Source organism: Micromys minutus (genome assembly GCF_963924665.1).
Source record: "Micromys minutus genome assembly, chromosome: 24".
Lineage (NCBI taxonomy): Eukaryota > Metazoa > Chordata > Mammalia > Rodentia > Muridae > Micromys > Micromys minutus.
In genome coordinates this window covers 9052091-9076001 of record NC_137959.1, presented here as the reverse complement: position 1 = coordinate 9076001, position 23911 = coordinate 9052091, and the positions used below count along the sequence as shown (strand labels likewise).

General features: G+C 43.6%; 1 protein-coding gene across 1 annotated transcript; it reads right to left on the bottom strand.

The window, feature by feature from the left end:
- Positions 1-854: 854 nt before the first annotated feature.
- On the bottom strand, positions 855-12943 carry ASF1B (anti-silencing function 1B histone chaperone; the record flags this gene model as incomplete). The annotated part of the gene is made up of 4 exons (XM_080936753.1): positions 855-1061; positions 2150-2326; positions 4553-4668; positions 12835-12943. The coding sequence occupies 4 exons, from the start codon at positions 12941-12943 to the stop codon at positions 855-857; spliced, it is 609 nt and encodes a 202-aa protein (XP_080792879.1).
- Between the last annotated feature and the right edge of the window lie 10968 nt (positions 12944-23911).

The following is a 23911-nucleotide window of genomic DNA, read 5'->3' as shown; positions in this document are numbered from 1 at the left end:
AATCTAGATGAAGTGCTTTTATTCTTACTCCAACCAAAACTTTTAATATAAAACCTTTTACTATACACACTGCAATCACAATAGCACACATGTAGCAGCAGCAAGGGGACCGAGGTCTTAGGGTGGGTTAGATGGAATGGGAGTTTTTCAGGTCAGCCTGCCAAATACCTCCTTTATCCCATAGTATTTGGGTATCGCATGAGAATGAACATGTGCTCAGAGCAAACCCCGATGACTCTGTGGAACCAGAAAGCATGAAGCAGGTCTTCCAGTATTCCTCCTACCCAGGGCATACCTCTCAGAAAGCCAGGCTCAGACAGGAGATGAGAAGGTGGCTGTGGCCAAAGTACCTACCATCCCTCACTGGCCTGGAGAGCTTACCTTTGGGAAGTTTTCTAGTACTAGTTAGACTGAATGTCCTAGATGCTCTGAAAGGACAGCTGCTGTATTAAGTTGGCCTTCTAACCAGGACTCCTTCCTTGCCTGAGCCCCCAAGAACTAGAGTTGGAAGGAGTAATAGCCTCTGGCCAATGCTAGCCAGGCACTACCCAAGCAAGCCTCAAGGCAGCATCTCATAGAAACTGATAATATAGAAAGAAAAATGACACAAAGAATGAATAACACAAGTACCTGCTTTTTAGAGGCCAGTTGATCATAAGTGAGATGATTCTTCTGGACCTGGATGAAAGAGATTGGGGCCCATTTTTTGTTGGGGCTGACAGGTCTAGAGACAGCTGGTGATCCCCAAATCCTTGAGATGACCGAACATGGCTGTTTGAGGGCTTGTAGGTCGTCTCCAGATGTGCAAGGAGATTGACTGCCATGGTCCTACTGAGCCCTGTCTGGTCCCTCTCTCAGATGCAATCCATGGAGTTCTCAGGGAGGAGGCCTGGGATGCAGCTAGGGAGGCCCAGGTTTTTGACAGGAGTGCAACTGAGGGGAAGGCCAAAGTCCACATTGGGGTCCTGGTTTTCTATGGCTTCCAGCCTGTCAGGATTGTTGTCCCAGTTGATATGGAATCTGGTCACCCGGGGGTTAGAGGCCAAGATGTTACGCTGTAACTGTAGTAAAAAGAATGTCAGCCCCTGTCACTCAAGTGTTCATTATTCCCTTAGACCTCCACTTTGAGCCTGAGAGCAGACTCAAGCACCCCTGCTGCTCAGATGCTGAACCCTAGAGATGCTTGTACACTCTAGGTAGGAATAAGGCCTTCTCATCTTGGTTTTGCTTAGCTCTGTTCATTTGGTTTTGGGTTGCTTTGTTTTGAGAGAGGATCTCAACTATGTAGCTCTGGCTGGCCTGAAACTGTGTAGATGAGGGTGGCCTTGAACGCATGAGATCTGCCGGCATCCCCTAAGTACTGGGGTTACAGGTATGTACTACCATGCCTGGCTTATTTGATTTTTTTAAAAAACTTTGTGTATGGGTGTTTGTCTATGTCCCATATGTGTGCCTGGTGCCTTTGGAGGCCAGAAGAGGGCACAAATTCCCTAAAACTGGAGTAAAAGTTGGTTATGAGCCACCGTGTGGAATTGAACCTGGGTTCTCTGGAAGAGCAGTAAGTTTCTTAACCACTGAGCCATCTCTCCAACTCATTCACTTTTTAAATTTTTTTTCTTCATTTTTATTGTATGAATGTTTTGCTATTGAGATGTCTGTTTGTCACATATATGCCTGATCCCTGTGGAAATCAGAAGGCATAGTTCCCCTGAAACTGAAATTACAGATGGCTATGAGCTACCACATGGATGCTAGAAATTAACCGAGGTCCTCTGTAAGAGCAACCAACAATCCTAACCACTGAGCTATCTCTCCAGTAACCCCCAACCTCCACACACCTGGAAACAGGGTCTTGCTATGTAGCCTAGGTTGGTCTGGAACTCATTATGTAGATGAGACTGGCCTCTAACTTATGATACTCCTGGCTCAACCTTCTGAGGGCTGGGGTGCTGAGAACAGTGTGCTCCACTGAACCTAGCTCTAGTCCTCATTCTGTTAGGCATGCCTCAGAAGAAAAGACTTACTGTATCTTAGCTCTAGTTTAACACTGCAGAGACAGCATGACCCATTAACCTTGACTGACTTTGGCCCCTATCCCCCCTCAAGGAACTGGTCTGTCAAAAGCAGAAAATGCAGAGACAGGCCCCACCTGAGAGAAGTCTGGCTTTGGGGGTGGGTTCTCCCGAAGCTCTGGGTCTGGGTACTCATTGTTGACATAGTAGCCCACACGGATGAACTCTTGTCCATGGTAGGTGCAGGTGATGAGAACCACAGTCACACCCACGGCGTCCGTCTCAGGAATGAGGGATGGGTTTGGGGCATCAGCCTAGGGAGACATATCTTGTGCTTTAATGTCATTAACACAAAGACTACCAAGGAAGTGGGACTAGACAAACTGATTATACAGATGACTATAAAGAAAACATGAGTTTGATTTAGCAGCATGCTTGCCCAACTAAGCTCTGTCTTCAGTCCTTAGTCTCTAGTAATAATAAAAAATTCAAAACTATTGAATTTGATGGGGAAACACAGGTGTTCAGGTGGAATATGGTATATAAGGGGACTGACAATGAAGCTGGTCAGGTGGCATGCTGGGGAAAGAGTGGTCCTTAGCAGGTATGAAAAAGACTGGCAGCAATGGAGGTCTGGCTGCTGAAGGACTGTAGCAGAAGTAGGAAGGACAGACAGGAGCCAGCCTGGAGAGGGGCAGTTGCCTAAATCCAGCAGCAGAGAAGAGTCACAGGTTAGGGTGTTTGCTCTTGGATGGAATAGCTATGTTGGTGCAATAAGAAAGCAATACAAATGAAAACACAAGCCCTTATCCAAAACCACCACACAGCTGAACATCACCAGTGGGGACCTGTTCAATAGTCAAGCTGCATGCTTTGGAAGTAGGCCTTGGCTAAGGGCTCAGTGGGCTTAATAGGTAGGAGTGTGTGAGGGCAGGTAGTTTGGAATAGGTAAAGTGGTGGCAGGGAGGTGATGAATGGTGACCCCAGACATAGCAGTACTCGTAAGTCACAGCCCATCTTTGTATTGACTGGTTCTGAGTTTACAAATTTGGCAACTTGATACATTGATCTAGAAACTTCAAAATCAACAAGTGTAATACTTTCATAATTGCTTACAGACATGTACAGAACAAGAAAAAACACTTTGCTCAGGTTCCAGCATGGAGCCAAACTGGGACCTACTTGGCCTTCTTGCTTCAGCTTTCAATCCAGAGCACAAGGACTCTTTTGGTCTCTTATGGTGAGCTTGGTTCCTGTTTGTCAGGATGTGGACAGTTTTGCTATACATTCCAGCTACCACAATATTTGTCTCTCTCCTGGCCTAGAAACATAAAGCTAAGCAACCATGAAACACCCTGGAACCTTTTTTTGCTACACTGACAACAATCCCAGGGCAGAATATAAACACTTAAGTTGTATATTCATCAACACCTTTTCTGCAAATCCTTTATTTGTTAAGATAGGGTTGCACTATGTAGCCTTGGCTAGCCTCAAACTCATAGAGATCTGCCTGTCTCTGCCTCCTAAATGCTCAGATTAAAAATACACCACAACCTTCCTAATTGTTTTTAACAGCATCTGGCTCTATACTTTAGGCTAGCCCTGAACCTGAAGCAATCTTTCTACCTCCTTGGCCTTCCACACACTGAGATTACAGACAAGTCCACTAAACTCAGCCACCACCTTTAATAGAAATTGAGTACTTGATTCTTCATCATGTATACAATTGTTTGACTCACTGATGCCAAATGAATTATTGAGATGTCTTAAAAATCAATGAGTAAAAATTTATATCATATAGCAAATAACAAAATGTAAGATCCCCAAATTCAGTACTAGAGTAGAGTGCTGTCTGGGTAAAAGCAATTTATGGAGAAACTGTGCTGGGTAAGCTTTGTTCAGATATGGGTTAGCGCTTCTGTTGAGTTCCTGAGTCAACACTTACTAGTAAGGTATGTGAGACAGGGTCTCACTGCATAGCCCAGGTTGGATCCAAACTGTGTGTGCTGGGTTACTACTGTACCCAGCTCTCAAGCTAACAAAACTCTTAATCCTTATTCTTCCTTTACGGGAATAGTTCAGTATTCATGAATTCTGTTCATGGGTTTTGTACAACTCCTGTGAACAGATCACAAATGGTCCAGTGGTCACTAAGAGCTGTGACCCAGAAGTTAGGAACTCTGGGGGCAGGAGGTAGTAGGACATCTGACTGACTGGGTGAGTTCAGGGTGGTGGTCTTTTGAAGGATAGCTTCAGTCAGACAGCTCCTGGCAGTCAACCAAGATATGTGGCTCAGACAGGCCTTGAACTTATGGTTCTTCTGCCTTGCCATCCTGAGTATCAGGGATTTCAGTAGTTGTGCCACCAGTCCCAGTTTAAAGATTTGAACTTAAACTTGACTGCCAAAATCAGTGTGCTTTCACGTAAAAGATGAAGGCTTGGGTGTGGCTCAATTTGGAGTACAGAGTATGTCAGGCCCTGGCTCCATCTCCAGTCTGAAACATTACTAGAAATCAAGGGCTGAGGCAAAACTTACTTACCTGAAAGACAAACATATGCCTTCCTGCAGGAACAGGGCCCACCAGCACTGAGTCTAGGATCTGATCAAACTCCTCACTCTCCGCTGAGCCCACATAAATGATCTTCCACTCCAGGTCTGTAAGAACATGGAGAATAAGGGAGTTGAGGACTGAAATAGCTGGAGAGCAAGACAAGGGTCTTCTTGTAAGCATTAAGCAAATCTGAATACACTAGAAGGTCCTATGAACTGGTATGTTTGCTGGGCAGTAGGCTCTGGCACCACAGTCCTGAATTAGAGCAAATATGAAGATTTACTTTAAATTTTCCTGTGGGCCTAACTCTGCCAAGTGACCTTGACTCTGGCCCTCCAGGGAAACTTACACCTCTCAGTTGCTGAGAGGAACCATATAGCAGAGACTGATCAAGAGTCCTATGACATCAGCTTGTGAGGAAACAGCAGGGAGCTAGGCTACCCTGGTCTCTGGGTAGGAATTGTCATCCTCTTTCACAGAAGGATTGGTGCCACCCTAGTAGAGCAGATCCCTCGATAACTGGGGCAGGGTGGCAGATTCCAATCCAGCAGGAGAGCCAGGTGGCAGAAGGAGAAAGGCAAAGCTGTGGGGGAAACCAACTTGTCCCAAAGTTGTCCACATCTGGCACCAACTCATGCCGACTTGTGCACATTGTGGGACAGAGCCTCTGCCAGCAGATGGTTTGTGACAAGGCATCCCTCCAAAACCTGACTCTATACTCCATCCCTAAGGGGGCTCAGTCCTGGAGTATATCCACAAGAGATGAAAGAAAAAGTACCTGGAGACCCTTCCCATTAATCTCAGGAGAGCCCTGGTACCAATAGCCTCTTGTAGGGGGGCCAAGTGTTACCAGGAGCAAGGTCATGCCAGTACAGAGAAGCTTGGCATCAGACCCAGAACTTATTTTAGGCTCTTTGAAATTACACAACCCCTAGCTAGCTCCAGCAGCTGGGAAAAGTTGCACAAGCTGAGATTTTCAGAGAGCTCTTGGAAGCTGCCTGGCTCTTGGTCCAGTGTGGTACAGGCATCCAACACTGGAAACACACAGATATCAGATTATACTATGGGGTTTGTCACCTGAACCATAAAGCTTTATACATCTATTCCTTGCTCCTGCACAATTTCACCTAGATCTTTCTAGGTGATCCCAGGCCCATGGTTCACCAGGTTCAAATTCCAGCCTCAGCATTTTGGGGAACTTATTTAGCTATTTCATTTTTTAAAGCTTTATTTTTTTATGTGCCTTTCCTTTTATTTTATGTGTATGGGTGTTTGCCTGCATGTCTGCTACACACCTTTTGGAGCCTGTGTCCACAGCGGCCAGAAGATGGTGCTGGGTCTGCTGGAACTAAAGGTATTATAGAGGGTTGGTCTAGTGCTGCTTGTATTCAGATGCTAAATTCTGTACCCAAGATCTGGTTGCTCTATGATGAGAATATCTTCACATACACTAGCCTTTGTTGTGTAAACCTTGCTTCCCGTTATCCCCGACTGGTTAACAAAGATTTCTACAGTATGTGGCTGGGCAAAAGAGAGGTAAGCGGGGATTCGGGTCCTGGGCTTGGGGTCTCAGGCAGGGACCACGTGAGAGAGAAGGAAGAAGTTATCATAAGGTAGGTGGATCGTGAGTGCATGACCACGAGGGCTAGCTGGCCTACTGGAGTAGGAGTGTTCCAAGCAGAACATGGCAAATTCTCAGTTATTAACAGGGAAGGAGATAAAATAACATAAAAGGTTGATATCTGCCCCAGCTCTAACAGTTTTAAGCTTATTGTAAATGTAAAGGTTTTTGTCTTTTATTTGAAAACTCTATGGTCTAAGTGGGATAGAAATCACCAGAATAATATTTACATTTTGGCAAACAAACGTGAGGCAAGAACTTACTTATAACCCAAACTGATATTTTAAATTATTTCCTGGATGAAAGGTGCATTGTTGGTCTGGAGAGATGGCTCAGTGGTTAAGAGCATTGACTGCTCTTCTAGAGGTAGAGTTCAAATCCCAGCAACCACATGGTGGCTCACAACCATCTGTAATGGGAATCCGATGCCCTCTTCTGATGTGTCTGAAGACAGTGACAGTGTACACATATATATGAAATAAATAAAACTTTAAAAAAAAATGCGTTGTCCCATTAAGATTAGAAGTAGTTGCGGGGCTGGAGAGATGGCTCAGAGGTTAAGAGCACTGACCACTCTTCCAGAGGTCCTGAAGACAACTACAGTGTATTCATATACCTAAAATAAATAAATCTTTAAAAAAAAAAGAAGTAGTTAGGGGCTGGAGAGATGGCTCAGTGGTTAAGAGCACCAGTTCTTCTTCCAGAGGTCCTGAGTTCAATTCCCAGCAACATACGGTGGCTCACAACCATTTGTAATGGAATCTTATTCTCTCTTCTGGTGTGTCTGAAGAGTGACAGTGTATTCACATACATTAAATAAATAAATCTTAAAAAAAAAAGATAGAAGTAGTTAATGACTATGTGGGTGCTGGGAACTAAACCTGGATTCTCTGGAAGAGCAATCAATGCTCCGTGGAACAATCTTTCTAACTGTCCCTAGCTATTATTTCTTAGGAGTGCTGGTGATGGAACTTAGGGCATGCACATCCCAAAAAAGTGCTATACATCTGAGCCATGCTCCCAGACCCATGGATTTAGTTTTATAGTGACTTTCGGGGCTAGAGAGATGGCTCAGTGGTTAAGAGCACTGACTGCTCTTCTAGAGGTCAAGTTCAAATTCCAGCAACCACATGGTGGTTCACAATCATCTTTAATAGGATCAGATGCCCCGTTCAGGTGTGTCTGAAGACAGCTACAGTGTACTTATAATAAATAAAATAAACAAATAAACAAAACTTAAAAAAAAAAGTAACACTCTAGAATCAATGATTTTGGAAGGACAGAAAAGTAGGCAACCCTTGCTTGATCTCACTTGCTAAGATGGCTCTGTCAAGCTCTACTTTCTTCAGGTCCCTTTCCCAAAACCCCATGGTATCACATATTCATATATATATTGAACAATCTGGGGCTGGAGGCATAGCCTGGAGGTGAATTACTCATAAGCATTCATGATACCTGGGTTCCAATCCCAGCACCACACACAAAAACAAGTTTGTACTGAACATGAATATGTACAACTTTTTTTGTTGTTGTTGTTTATTCTCACATCATGTAGCCCTGGCTAGCCTAGACCTCAGAGATCCACCTGCTGAGCTTCTTGAGTGCTGTAATGAAAGGCATTTCATGTATTCTCTAAACATTTATTTCCACAGTACTGACACTAAGTTAGAATAAGTCATATAGGGCTGGGGAGATGGCTCAGTAATTACAGTGCTTTCTATATAAGCATGTAAAAAGAGCATGGTGGCTCACCTATATATAATTCCAACCTTGGAAGGTGGACACAGGGGACCACTATAATGCACTGGCTAGCAAGCCTAGCCATACCACCAAGCCATGGGTTTAAGAGACCCTGTCTCAATGGATAAAGCAAAAAGAGCATTCTCAAGACTATTCCTGACATCAATCCAAGAATTCCCTCATACACAAACTGTCTGCCCATCTCCCCCCAAAACATGATAAAATTAGAGTCACTTGTAGATTAGTCTAAGGAAAGGGGCTGGTTGTTGTGTTACACACCTGTAACTCCAGCACTCTGGAGATGTAGGATCCAGAATTCAAGACTAGACTCTTGTAACATATTAAGTTCAAGACCAACATAGGGTTCATAGACCCTATCCAAAAACAAAAAAAGTCAGACTAATAAAAGTCTAGGGAAGACTATGTGCAGGTTCTATGCAAACACTATGCGTTTGTATACGGACCTTGAACACCTGAGGGTACTAGTTGCTGAGGGACTTAGAGCTCTGAGACCAATGATGGAGACTATTTCTTCAAAAGCGGGTGTGGGCCATCAGAACATTCATACAGTATAAAGTCATAATGACTAAACATAGGATTAGATTTCATTTTTTAAAGACAGGATCCCACTGTATAAACAGGCTGACCTTGAACTCACAAAGATCCTCTTGCCTCTCCCTTTCAACCACTGGGATTAAGTGTCCACTATTTTTGTTTTCTTAATATATGTATAATGTGTTTAAATCCATGTAAATGTGGGTGTGCCTAAGCCATGAAGTGTATGAAGATAAGAAGACAACCTTAAATACAGTATATTGTCAGCATATACAGAGAACTTTGGGGGATTTTCTTTCTCTACAGCATTTATCCACCAAGTTACCTTCATAGCTCAATTCTGTTTTGTTTTGATGTGCTAAGTTCACACTGACCCCTGTTAGGATATACCTTCTACAATTTGGGGAAACAAAACCAAAACTGAAAAATATTACTAAAGACGTAAAATTTTTTGTAGATTACTTGAGCTTGCTTTAGATGGCATCCACAACTTGATACATGCTAGGCAAGTGCTTAATTAATGATCTACACCGCAGCCCATTTTTTTTCCCCCTCCTTTATTTCTTGAGACAGGTCTGTATAGCCTTGACAATCTACCTGCCTCTGCTTCCTGAGTGCTGGGATTAAAGTGTGAACCACCAAGCTCTGGCCTTCTTTCCCCTTCATTGCTTTTTTATTTCTTTCTCCCCCTCCCCACTACCTTTCCCAGTGTCAGGTAGCCCAGGTTGACTTGGAACTTACTATGAAGCGAAGCTTGGCCTGACCTGTCATCACTCTCCCCGACCCCTTGAGTGCTGGAGTCACAGGTGTGTGCCATACTTCCTGCTTCGAGACCAAGTTTCCCTGTGTAGCTCATGTATCTGCTTGCATGAAAGGGATGTAGCTGAGCACTGTTTTCTTTTTTAAAACTTCTGTGTATTGTTACCTGGTCTTTTGTTCATCACACAAATGAACACTGGTGCACAACATCTGGCTTGTTTGACTTCTTCAACTGGCACTTGTTATAATTCTACACTTCAGAAGAGGGAAGCTGCGCTAAATCCACTAAATGTAGACCCGTACCTTGGAACTGTCTAATCCCTGATGCTGAAGAGAGAAGACCAAAGGGCTTCAGAGCTTTTCAGAAAATTTGGTCAGATGACTATGGCTGAGGAGGCTTGTCAGGTCTCAGCAGATAGTGCCAAAAATGCAAGAAAACAAAAGGAGGCCAGAAAGATGAAGGCCATCTTGTAGGCCAGTCAGAGTGTAAGGAGTAGAACTAACCATCATTACTTTGAAGAAAAACATCCTCTTCTATCTTTTCAAATGGTCCTGACGTAACAAAAAATTCTATGATCACTCCTAACATGTCATAAAATAAACTGTTGAGCTGGTGATACAGCTCAGTGGCAGAACACTGCTCAGCATGTGTGAGGTCCTGGGTTTGATTTCTAACTCAGAAATGAGACACCACACACCCCTAGTGCCCTCACAAAAAATAAAAAGGTTAAAATTAAATAAAACTTGCAAATAGGGGCTGGGGAGATGGCTCAGCATTTAAGGACACTTGCTAATCTCACAGAGGAGCCAGGTTTGATCCCCAGCACCCACATAGTGGCTCACAATTGTCTCTACCCAGTTCAGGTAATCTGATGCCTTCTTTTGGCCTCTGTAGGCACTAGGTGCACATATGGTACACATATATGCATGCTGACAAAATACACATGAGCAAAAAAAACATCTTTAAGTAAACGTTTTCTTCCCTTTCTAGGATTAAAGGAAAGAAAAAGAATATGGGAGCTGGCTAGATGTCTCAGCAGATAGTGTTTCCCATAAAAACCTAAGAACCTGAATTCAGGGAGATAATTCAAGGTTAGAATCCAGTATTGATCTTAAAGACCCAGGTTTGATTCCCAACACCCATGCCAGGAGTCTTAAACCAGCTATAGAGGATCAGATGTCTTTGCCTTCCAGGGACTCCCATGCATATGCCACCACCAACATAGATACAAAACTAAAATTAAGAGAAAGGAATGAGGTCACATGTGATGGTGCACACCTTTAATTCCAGTCTGGGAAGGCAGAGACAAGCTGATCTTTGACTTCAAGGCCAACCTGGTCAACAGAGTAAGTTCTAGGCCAGGCAGAACTATATAGAAACCCTGTTTCAAAAAACAAACAGGGGGCTGGAGAGATGGCTCAGTGGTTAAGAGCACTGACTGCTCTCCCAGAGGTCCTGAGTTCAATTCCCAGCAACCACATGGTGGCTCACAATCATCTGTAATGGGATCTAATGCATTCTTCTGGTGTGTGTCTGACAGCTACAGTGTACTCATATAAATAAATCTTACAGAAAGGGAGAAAACCCCATTACTGAGGAGGATAAGATGGTAGATTCTTGGCTTACTAGACAGTCAGACTATCAATATTGGGAGTTTCAGGTTTTATAGAGACACTGTCTCTAAAATTGGTAGGACAAGGCTAGAGAGACATTGGCTGCTCTCCTAGAGGCCAGGTAAGATTCCTAACACCTACAAGGAGACTCACAAGCCTGTGACTCCAGTTCTAGAACACCCAACTCCTTCTTTTGAACTACGTGGGTATCAGGCACTCAAGTGGTGGCAGAAATACATGTAGGCAAAACATACAGACACAAAAATAAAATAAAATTTAAAAAGTGGAGAGCAATTGAGAAAAACCACTTGATGTTTCTCTGGCCCACATCCACAGACAAATTAAACTAGAAAAATAAAATTTAAAAACAATCTGGACTCAGAACTTCAGTGATAATGCTTCTATTATCTGGCTGACTTGGAAAAAATCACCCTGCTCCTATTAAAACATGACCAGCAGGCTGACTCTGGCCTTGTTGTTTTGATTCTATAAATAAGGAATAAAAGTAATACTGGGCAATGACCATGCAACCACTTTTAAATGCAAGAAGCACAGACAGGCTGATTGAAACCTGATCTCTCAGCATCTGGGAACTGTGAATCCCTTAATCTATCAGCTCCTTATATCTCCTCCTGGCTTCCAAATAAATCTTATTCCACTTTGTTACTCTACCTTTTATTTATTTATTTACACCCTGCCTTGTTCCAGCAAGGATTTGACCCAGCTTATTCTATAGTTAGTCATAAGCAGATTTGTTTAAACTTAAGGAGTGAGAATCTAGGGAGAGGCTGAGCCATTTGGCTCACCCCAAGCACACACACAGCAGCTCCAAGTGAATAGGAGCAGCTGGCCTTGCCTGAACACCACCCAACAGCCACCAAGAGGCACTAGTTGCTACAACCTAGCCTCTCAGAGCTCCACCTCCTCAGCTGCTACGTCCCTTTCAACACTCAGTAGAGAAATGGTCTCATGCAGTGCTTCCCTCTAAAAGCAGGACTTGCCTTGCTGTGGAGTTGAGACTCCAAAGTGACCTCACATTTTACATGTTCATAGATTTATTTCAAAGGTCTTTTGCTCTTTATGGCCCTTATGCTCTCATCTGTGAGATGAGAGCCATGTCCACCTTTATGTCGCACAGATGAATTAAGTCATTCTGTGGAAGATCCACAAAAGCCAGTCAGTGGCCTTCCAGCTGATCAAAGTTGGATCCCATCCCTGTATGGCCAGTCCACCCATTCCCCAGACTAGGTCAGCCCATCAAAACGGATGAAGGATTCCTTGTACTGAGTTAACTGGAAAGGGCTGCCTGGCTGTGGCACCCTCGCCTGAGTACATTCACCCAGACCAGGAGCTGGGGAGACCAAGTTATCTACAAAGACAGGTAAGTCAGAAGCCCCTGTCTCTCCTTGGGGGAAGCTCATACACATGATTTGGGACTAACTAAAGAAAGAAGCCCTGGTATAGGTCACACCATGCTATTACAGTTGGCAAGTAGGAGTTGTCTGGGGAGTGTTGTTGGGAAGCCATGGGATGGAGTCGGTCTGTTACCCAGGGTAAAAAAAAAAAGAGAAAGGTCTGGCTGGTTTGTAGGAAAAGGTATCCACAAGGAAAATGAGGGGACGGTACTGGAAGTTGGGTTTCCATAGGATAGATGGAAGGATTCCTAGGGGAAGGGCATAAATCCGGAGTCTAGCCATAGGGAAGAAGGCGTGGCAGCGGGTCTTCATGAACCCAATAGAGTCTGACACCTCTGTAAGGAAAACATGCAAGCACAAGCGGTGCAAGATGAGGAGTGACAAGGCCTCCACGAGACAATGCAGACTGTACACAGTCGTATCCACCGAGAGGTCCGAGTTTGGTCGTGGCGGCGTATCACTAGTGGGAGATTCAGTTGGCCTAGGGGAGAGGTTCCCAGGGAGATTGGAAGTGACAAAAACGAGGGCAGGAGGATTTGGGGTCCCCTGAACAGGCCCAGCCTCACCGTCAGACAGGGCCTCACTGCATTCGAAGCTGATCTCGAACCGGAAGGGACTGTGAAAAGGGCTCGGGTTCTCCAGCACAGCCACATTCAGCACCGACACCTTGGCCATCACCTCGCCCGGGAGCCACAGCTACTGTGGAGCCTTTTTCCGTGACTTGCGACAGAGAAGGAGGGGGCCAGCAAGACAGAAACCTCACGGCGACTCCCAACTCTTCTTTCTGAGGAGCTTCTGAGGTAAGCGCGCTCCCTTCAAATAGCCGGCCCCGCCCTCCAGCCAATAGCCGCTAAGGATCTATGACGGCGCGAGCCGCCAGCCAATCCTGGAGCGTCTTCCGGCGCGCGCCTAGACCCACAGACCAATCAGAGAAGCTCCCTCTTCACGGCCTACAAGAGGCGGAACGATAATCTCTTAGCTTCGTAAAGGTCTATCGGGAACCAATCCCTAGAGTCTCCGACTCGAATAGCTTGCTCCGGGATGGGCGGAGCTACAGCGCGGAACTTCTCTTGTCCAATCCCAAGGGTTACCGCACCAACTTGACCCTCCCCTCGTTCCGCGTTTCCGGTAGACGCACTTCACGGAGAGTAGCGCCACCAACGGCCGAACGGTGGCGCGCGACTCTCATTAAAACGCGCAGAGGGGACTGTACTTGCACTCCCGGGGATTGACTATCGATCGAGGGCGAGGCTTAGCGGTTTTCTGAGATATGATTAGCTAATGTTGTGGGCTTGAGGAAAGCTGGGCTGGAGGCTGTGGAAATTGCACGCCCTCCCAGTGAAAAGCATTAAGGAGAAAAGAGTGGCTTAGGCGCCTTAGGCGGCTGTCAGCAGGTGAGCGTTTCCGGGAACTACACTGAGGGGTTCCTGCCTTTGTAAAACAGCGGAGAACGTTTGGATCACCTCTGAGACAAGATGGCGCAGCGATGGGGGGGTTGGGGGGGAATACAGGATCGAGTCTCTGTCCGAAAGGAGTTCTAGTTCCTGGAGGTTTGATTCCTGCCTCTGCATTCCATTTTTTTAGCCCGTTGAAAAATTCACTGTCGTGGCCGGGCTTGGTGGCACAGTCCTTTTATCCCAGCACATGGGAAGCAGAGGCAGGTGGGCCTGTGAGTTCGAAGCCAGCCTGATCTCCAGAGCGAGTTCTAGGACAGCCAGGGCTACACAGAGAAACCCTGTCTCGAAAAACAAAATAAAACGGTTAGCTGCCACTGTTTTATAATTATGTAATGCAACCAAAACTTATCTTTCCTCCTTACTTCCTGGTTCTCTATACCCTGTCATAGTTTCTTACACAACCTTTTACCAATCACATTTTTTAAAAGTTAAAACAAAATGGAGAAGTGAATGCATGTCATTAATCTCAGGACTCAAGAGGTAGGCCGACTTCTGTGGGCCAGCCTGATCTACGCAGCGAATTTGGGAAAGTAGATAAATTAGTTTTCACACTTGGCTAACGCAAAAAGGCCAAGAAGCAATGAAAAGTGATTTTTAATAGTACACTTAATAGAACAAAAATAATAATTTCAAACATGACCATTATAAAAACACTGATGAGCTATCCTAAATCTTACATAGCGAGAAGCCTTTGGGATCCTGCATGTGTTTCACATTTCAAACACATCTGTGACCTAGCATGGGCCTCTCCACTTTGATTTGAAAGAGGTATCTGACCTATATTTCATAAAAGTTACAGTCAAAAATGTAAGCCAGTAATTTCAGCACTTGGGAAGCTGGTTAGGAGTTTAAGGCCATCCTTGAGAGCACATGAGGAATCTGAAGGCTAGAGAAGTGGCTCAGTGCTTTAAGAGAGTATACCGCTTTTGCAGAGAACCTGAGTTCGATTCCCAGCCATCTCCAGCTTAAAGGGATCTGATGCCCTCCTCTGATCTCCTTTTGTCTCTATAACCATATATGTATACACATTATATATATATACTACATATACACACATAATATGTGTATACATATATGGTTATATTTAATATATTTTTTTATTATTTAAGTTTTCAAAGGCTGGAGAAATTATGTAGCAATTAAGAACACATACTGCACCAGATGGTGAGGGCACACACTTTTAACTCCAGAACTCAGGAGACCAAGGCAGACAGGCAGATCCCTGTGAGTTTGAGACCAGCCTGGTCTATAGATTGAGTTCCAGGACAGCCAGACTACATAGAGAGACCCTGTCTTGGAAAACAACAACAACAAACCCAATAAAACAAACCCCAAAACAAACAAACAAATTAAAAAAAAAAAACCCACATTCAGCTCTTGCAGAGGACCCAAGTTTGGTTTCCAGCATACACTTGGCATGGCACCTCACAACTGTCCATAGCTTCAGTTCCAGGGGACTCAAAACCCTCTTCTGAGCATTAAATACATTAGGCAGCCATGTGTTGTGCATACAAATAACCAAGCTAAAGACTCAATAGTACATAAAAATAATAAATTAATCTTTGGAAAAATAGCTGAGTGTAGTGGCACACTCCTTTAATCTCAGCATTCAAGAGGCAGAGGCAGAAGGATCTCCGAGTTTGAGAAAACCCTGACATAGTTCCAGGACAACCAGCTCTACACAGCCCCTGCCCCAAAGAACAAAAAAGGAAAAAGAAAATATGGGTTCATGTCCTTCAATCCCAACTGTTCCCAATTATGGTAGAACTGTTTAAGAGGCTTAGGATGGTACACCTTTTGGAAGAGGTGTGTCACCGGAAACGGGCTTTCTGGAGTCTCAGAAGACTAACAGGATTCCCTCCGTGTTCTCTGCCTCCTGCTTGGGACTCAGGATGTGAGCTCTCAACTGTTCCTGCCACTGTGCTTTTGATCCCACCATCATGAACTCGAAACCAAACTAAACTTTCTTTTATAAGTTCCCTTTTTTGTGTTTCCCGGCAACAGAAAGTTAACCAAAACAACTACATACTCAAAAGCCCGCCTGCCAGCCAGTTGGCCTGTCCGTTGGGGATGATGCACACCTTTATTCCCAGGACTCAGGAGGCACACACAGGTGGATCTCTGAGTTTGAAGCCAGCCTCATTTTACAGAGCATGTTCCAGGGCAGCCAGGGTTAGCCCCAGAACCAGAATGAAGTAGTTAGGTCTGAGCACTTGGGAGGATAAAAAGAGGGTTGTACACAATTTTGAGGCCAGCCTGGACTATATAGCAATGCATTTTCTCAGAAGATAAGGTCAGTTTTATGATAAGGTTGCCGAGTATGTTCCTCTCCTTTTGCACTGGGGGCTACTTTATCTCTCCACCCACCCTCTTCACACCCCAGCAACGCTCCTCAGCCACAATAGTCTGGTGCTCATAAAGCAAGGCCTGTTCATTTCCTTCTTGGGACAGCTTAGCTGAATCTTCAGCCATAAATCAAATCGTGTTGTTATTCTGCTTAAAACCTTTGAAGGCTTATCCTGCTTAGATTGAAACTTAAGATCTTTACTATGGTCCAAGACGCCCTTCATGGTGGCCCTGGCTAACCTCACCGGCCTCATCTTCTGGTCTCCTGTTAACTACTCAAAACCTTGCTGGCTTTATTCTCTTTCAACACACCAGTCTGATTACTTGCTTTGGAGCTTTTCACTTGCTGTTCCCTTTGCATAGAATATGTTTTCTCGGGGTAATCACTTGCTGCCTCATTCCAACTACTGGGAACCAACTCAAATGTCCTCTGAAGGTTCCTCAGACCGCCTTATCTAATATGGTCCTTATTTGTGAACACAGGATCTACGCTCAATAGTCCAATAGGCTACTTACATCCTCTTTGTGCCTTAGTGTTCCCGCATTTATTGTATTTATTAGTTATTTTAAAATCATTATTTTATATGTCTGTCTGTGTAGCAGGCAGAAGAGCATGTCAGATTGCTTGGAAATGGGAGCTTCAGGTGACTCTGAGCTGCCTTCTGAGTGCTGGGTAGGAATTGAACCAATTTTGCAAGAGCAGCAGCAAGTATTCATACACACCAGTCCATCTTTCCCGCCCGTTTGTTTTTATTTGTGTGCTGGAACACCTAAGTCCGAGGACAAGGTGTAGAAGTTGGTTCTCAGGGATCCAACTCAGGCCATCAGGCAACTGTTATTATCACTGAGTCAGTGCAACAGCGTGTGTGTGTGTGTGTGTGTGTGTGTGTGTGTGTGTGTGTGTGATGGATATATATGCATTTGTATCACTTTGTGTGTCTGCACTGGAGCCTCTGGAAATAGAGCTGCAGTATGGGCGCTAAAGCCTGAGCCCATACAAGAGTAGCAAGTGCTGGAACCCACAGAGCCATCTTTCCAGCCCCACCAGCCTGCTTCTTGGACATAAGGTTTCACTTTGTAGCAGCCTATCATGTCTAAGGATCTTCACCACCTCCTTTGGTTTGCTAGGCAACCACTCTACACTGAGCTAGGCCTCAGACCCTTATGGGTTTTTTTTTTTTTTTTTTAAGATGTATTTATTTATTACAAATAAGTACACTGTAGCTGTCTTCAGACACACCAGAAGAGGGCATCAGATCCCATTACAGATGGTTGTGAGCCACTGTGTGGTGTCTGGGATTTGAACTCAGGACCTCTTAACCTGGAGCCATCTCTCCAGAACCCAGTTTTAATTTCTAATATGGTAAACGTGAATATAGCTCTCATAAACAGTAGCCTCTGATGGCTAGATAGGGCTTCTTTGGCAAAAGAGCTCATTTGCCTCCCAAATACTAGGATTAAAGTCATGTGCCACTACATCCAGCTGTTGAAGCAGTTTGAGACTTGTAGAGGAGCTGTTCTTTACCTGGACTAGCTTTGCCTTTGTTATACAACAGGTCACCTCCTGTCAAGTTTTCTCAGATCTCAGCCTGTACTACATTGTCTTAAATATGACCATAATGTAAACTCAGTCCACTTCAGCTCACTTTCACTTCAGGTCACTTTCTTGCCTTGCTCTGTCTTGCTTTTTTCTTTTTTTTAAAGATTTATTTATTTATATATCAGTACACTGTACTGATACACTGTAGCTGTCTTCAGACACACCAGAAGAGGGCATCAGATCTCATTACAGATGGTTGTGAGCCACCATGTGGTTGCTGGGATTTGAACTCGGGACCTCTGGAAGAGCAGTCAGTGCTCTTAACCACTGAGCCATCTCTCCAGTCCCACTCTGTCTTTCAGTTGTATTAATCTTAGGCTTTTTCTCTTCCATGACAAGTGGGACATACAAATACATTTTTTTCTGTTACAAAAGTAAACTATGTTTAATGCAAAACCAAATATGTCTCAGAAATAAAAATTAGCCACTACATATAGACTTTTAATATTTTAGTGTACGGCTTTATATTCTACTTCTGCTATATATACAAAGAGAAGAGTATAGTTTATTCAGAACTCGCCAGGCAGAACATCTCAAGAGATTACATTTCAAATGGTTCTGTTAGAATGGTCTGGCTAGTGTAGCCATGGCTATACCTGATGGGAGGTCCAATCATTCAATAGTTGTTCGTCTCATGAGGCTGACTGTCTCAAAAGGTCTTCAGAATACCCTGAAATCCTGAAGAAGTAGGCTCTAATACCAGTGAAAGAGTGAATTTATCAGTGGTAGTGAGGACGGGCAGGCAAAGGGCTTCCTTCTTCCACATCCTTTATGTAAGTTTCCACCGGAGGGTGTGGCCCAGGTCTAAGATGAGTCTTCCCATTTCAGATGATCCCATCAAGAAAAATCCCTCACAAGTGTAGCCAGCAGTGTGGATTTTATTTCATTCCAGATGCAGTCAAGTTGACAACCGAGCTATCACAAGTCCATCCTTGTCAACTGGACACAATTGTGCCTCCTTATGCCAAGCTTAATTTCAAAATGAAAGTAATAACCAGGCCATAATTATACCTAACATGATATAACTGTCCTATGTACAACCACAAATGCATTATATATTTTAGAATAGGTAGCATATCCCTTGGTGGACAGTCTTTTAGTATTTCAAAACTTAAACATGATAACTGATGTTATCTCAATTAATGTTACATTACATGATAGAGAAACAAAGAAAAAAGACACAAGTAGATGTATAAATACGTTCTCAACAAACTATGGCAAAACACTCACATGTGTAATTCTTGTTTCTGAAAATGGTCACATGACCTTAGATAGTATGTATAACTACCTTCCTCTACTACCCATTCTATATTTCCTCAGCCCTTTAAAGCACTTGGGCAGGCCTTGGCTCTTTTCCTGGATGAGTGACTCATTGCTTCATTCCCAAAGAGTTTGTGACCTTTGACATCCTGCCTGGATTGGGTTGTTTCCCATTGACATGGTAGCATGAAGAGACATCCTTAGGATCTCTTGCACTCCAGATGCAATCCTTCTTGCCTCTATTTTGAAGAAGCAATTCAATTTCTCCATGGCAATGTGGACCATCTTTGTCCTATCTATGAAAGAAGTGGTCCCACATAGTCAGATGCCACCAGGTTATTAGGGTATCACCTCAGGGAATGGTTTCATCTGGAGGGTCTAGTATTGGTTCCTGCTGTTGGCAGACCTGCACTCAGCAGCAGCGGTAGCCAGGTCAGTCATAGTGAGTAGTAGTCCATATGTCAAGCTAATATAACCTCCATCTGTGCCACCATGGCCACTTTGTTCATAGGTCCATTGGGCAATGACAGGGATGGCTTTGGAAAGAGACTGTTTATAGAATGGGACAGTCTACTTGATTACTCTTATGATGAAGTCACCTTTTGATGAGCATTTCCATGGAACACAAGTATTTTCACATCAGTCACCCATTTGGAGACATCTACCCACATACTTCTTCCCCAGAAGTCTTTCTCACCCATTTTCCAATTATGTTCTTTCCAAGTTTCTGACCATCCTGTCAATTCATTGGCTGTAGGCCCCTGATAAGTGAACAGTTACACATCTGGCCATATATTTCTCTTTCCAAACAAAATTTATGACCATGTGAACTGCCCAAAGTTCTGTCTACTGTAAAGATTTTCTTTCACCAGTGTCTTTCAGGGGTATCTCAGGAAGGGTCTGTGATGCTGATGTTGTCCACTTCTGGGTAGTGCCCCTGTAATATCCAGACTTATCAGTAACCTAGGCCTTAGTCTTCTCAACTCCAGTCAGCTGATCAGATCGCAGAGTACACCTCATGAGACTGTAGAAGAAAGCTTAGGACCAGACAGTGTTGTAAAGGGAGTTGAAACTATAGGCATTTGGGCAACAGATTCATATAACTTGCTTGTGTCTTCAGGACCTGCTACCAACCAAATTTATGCTACTTTCATTTGACAGTGGATTACTGCTCTGCACATCCTACTTCATGGCTTGGTGGGTCAGAAAATACCCACATTGGGCAGCTCAACTGTCAAATGTACAGTTTTCATTATGGCCCAACAGCAGACTAAGAGCTGTCTCTCAAAGGCAGAATAGTCAGCAGATAATCATAGATCCATGTTCCAAAATCCTAAAGGTCTCTGATGTACCTATGGAGACTTGCTAAAGGCTCCAAACAGCATCTCTGTTTGCCACTAACACTTCAACTACCATTGGGTCTGTTGGATCATAATGGTCCAAGTGGTAAAACAGTCTACATAACAGCCTGTGCCTGTTGAAGAGCCTTCTTCTTCTATTCCAGGCCCCACACAAAGCTAGCAGCTTTTAGAGTCACTTTGTATATGGACTGGAGAAACACAAGTATGGAATGTTCTGTCTTCAGAATCCACATATGTCCAATAAGTGGGAACTGGGTACAATAACTTACCCTTCACTTTAGAAGGAATAGCTCATAGTTCCTCATACCACAGGATTCCTAAGAATTTCACTGAGATTAAAGTGCTTGAATTTTGGTTGGTTTAACTTCCCATCCTCAGATGTGCACATGTTCTACCAACACACCCAAAATGGTGCAGCCTCCTATTCACTTGGTCCAATCAGCATAATGTCAGTATAATGCAGAAATGTGATAGTTCATGGTGAGACTGATGATCAAGATTCCCTCTAAGTTATGACACAGGGCTGGAGAGTTAACATATCCTTGAGCTAAAACTGTAAAGGTACACTCTGGCCTTGCCAGCTGAAAGCACATAGTTTCTCAGTCCTTATGGACAGGTTCTGAGCAAATGACATTTGTTAAATCAATAACTGTATGCCATGTACCAGGAAATGTGTTAATCGGCTCAAGTCAAGACACCACATTTGGTATAGCAGCTACAAAAAAATCATTGCTTGATTGAATTTTCTATATCAACTGTCATTCTCCACAATCTATCTGTCTTAGTTTTGGGTTTTATTGCTGTGAAGAGCCACCATGACCAGGGCAACACTTACAAACATTTAGTTGGGGCTGGCTTACAGGTTCAGAGGTTCAGTCCATTATCATTACGATAGGGAAGCATGACAGTGTGCAGAAAGACTTGGTGCTGGAGGAACAAGGTTTTACATCCTGATCTGAAGGAAACCAGGAGGAGACCCGGGACGTCGTCTTTCAACAACACTCTTAAAATCCATTCCCACACAGACTCCCCAGATTTCTGCTTGAATAAATAAGCAAACTCACTAAGCTCTTTAATGGTATGATGTACCTCCTTGGGGACTACACTTTCTATCTCCCCCTAGGAGCCTTAAGTCTAGAAGGTAGACTGGTGGGCTCTGAAGGATGTGCCTATTGTCTTGCATGGCATCTCCTTCAGGAAAAGCCACTGCTAGTTTAGTAGATAAGAACCAATTTCTTTAGGTGAAGGCTGACAAGCCAGCACTTCCAGCTTGAGATGTATCTTCTGATCATAGTGGAGAGACCTCCTCCTCAGAATCTGAAGGTTCAGGATTCTCAGCCTCAGTAGGGTCCTCCCATATATCTCCATCCCTCCATACAGGATTCTATTCTTTATCAACTAATGCTCTGTAACTACTGACAGTTGTGACCGGCTATGCTGGGAGCTGACTGAGCCTGGGTCCTCTGGAAAAACAACAAATGCTCTTAACTGCTGACCCATCTCTCCAGCCCATGAAATTTAGCTAATCTTATAAAAGGGCTTGAGTTTGATTTTTCCATAACTTGAGCTTTGTGGCTTTGACACTTTGAGACATTTAGGCTGTTTATTCCCATAAGTTTTATCATTGTTGTCCTTCATCACCATATTCTCTGATGCTAGAAGCTGGTTAATTTTATCACGGAGCTCACTGTTTTCCTTTGTCAATTTATCCAGAAATGCTAAGAATTACCAACTAGCATCATTTTTTTTTTTTTTTACCACAAGTTATCGAACATTTTATATAGTCACTAAATTCATTGCTTCTTACAATAGTGAGTGGATCAGTATAATCAAATGCATTTGTCTCTCCAAGTTTGTAAAATGGTACCCACCGTGGATTTTTTACTGTTCTCTTAAGTTTCTAGGAGAGGCTTCAGTAATTGAGTGTCAGCAAATTGGAAAGCATATTCCAGATACTTAAAAATTCATCCTTATACTTTTGTTACTCTAGAACCACTCCTGGTTCTGAAATATGAATTAGGTTTTCTAGAGAAGCAGAACTAATATGAATATATGGGCTGGAGAGATGGCTCAGTGGTTCAAATCCCAGCAACCACATGGTGGCTCACAACCATCTGTCATGGGATCTGATGCCCTCTTCTGGTGTGTCTGAAGACAGCTACATTGTCCTTATATAATAAACAATCTTTAAAAAAGAATGAGTATATACTTATGTATATTGGGGATGAATATATAAATATCATATATACACATACATATAATATATACATGTGGTGTGTGTGTGCATGCATGTGTGTGTGTGATTTATTGGTTTACAGGCTGTGGTCTGGCTAGTCCAACAATGGCTGTTTCCTAATGGACAAGAATCCAATAGTTGCTCAGTCTACAAGGCTAGCTGTCTCAAAAGGTCTTCAGAATACACTGGAATCCTGAAGAAGTAGGCTCTAATACCAGTAAAGGAATGAATTTACCAGTGATAGCGAGGACAGGCAGGCAATGAGCAAGAGCCTTTTCTCATATCTTTCATATAGGCTGCCACCAGAGGGTGTGGCTCAGATTTAAAATAAATCTCATTTCAGATGATCCCATCAACATGTCCAGTAGCTTGAATTTTAGTTTATTCCAGATGTAGTTGACAACCAAGAATAGCCACGACAATCCTCTTTCCACACTAGAATCCAGACAAGCGGCTGGAATCTGTCACACTTTCATGCTTGGCTGTCTAGGCCGAGAAGGGCTTGTGACCCAGTGGGCAGGCCAGAGACCCAGATGTGTGTCTATGTGTATTTAGGTATGCATCTCCATCTGTACAGTGGAATTATAACTGTAGCTGTGCATCCTGCATTATGGTGCAGATCAGAGGAAACTGCCAGCAGCCAGAAGTATAAAAGCACACAAGTGCACACCAGTCCTGGCGTCTGCTGAGGGTTCTTAGACTGTTAGATTTTATATCTGAGTGTTTTGCTTGTATGTAAGTTACATGGACCACAAGTATGTCTGTGGCAGACAGAGGATTCAGATCCCTTAGAACTGGAGTCACAGGTGATTGTGAGCCACTATAGGGGGAAAGAAGTTGGGACTTGTGCAAGAGCAATGGTTTTTCACACAGAACTATCTCCCTATCACTTATTGTTGAGACAGGCTTTCACTGTATAGCCCAGGCTGGCCTTGACTGATAATCTACCTTAGTATACTCTAGTGTATATTCCCAGGCCGAGGAAATTCTACCACGCATTTTCTTTGTCCATCAATTGAATCACACCACTCCTAATCATTTCAAGAAATCTTAATTTCTTTATTGTTTGACTTTTTTGACTCAACATTTTTTTTAAAACTTTTTGTTTTTTTCTGAAACGTTCTTATGAGCCTTTTGTTTTATTCTCGTTAAATGCACTCGACCCAAAATTGGTTTGGCATATCGAAAAGGAGACCAAGGAGGGGAGGGAGTAGGGTATGGGAGCAGGGAGGAGGCCCAAATGGACTAAGAAATTGAGAATGAGAGAGAAACACAGAAACAGCAAAGAAAGGACACAAAGGAAGAAATTGGATAGCTAGGAAAACCAAAAGGGGGAAAACCTAGAGAAAAAAATGAGCAAGATTTAGGAGCAAATGAATTCAG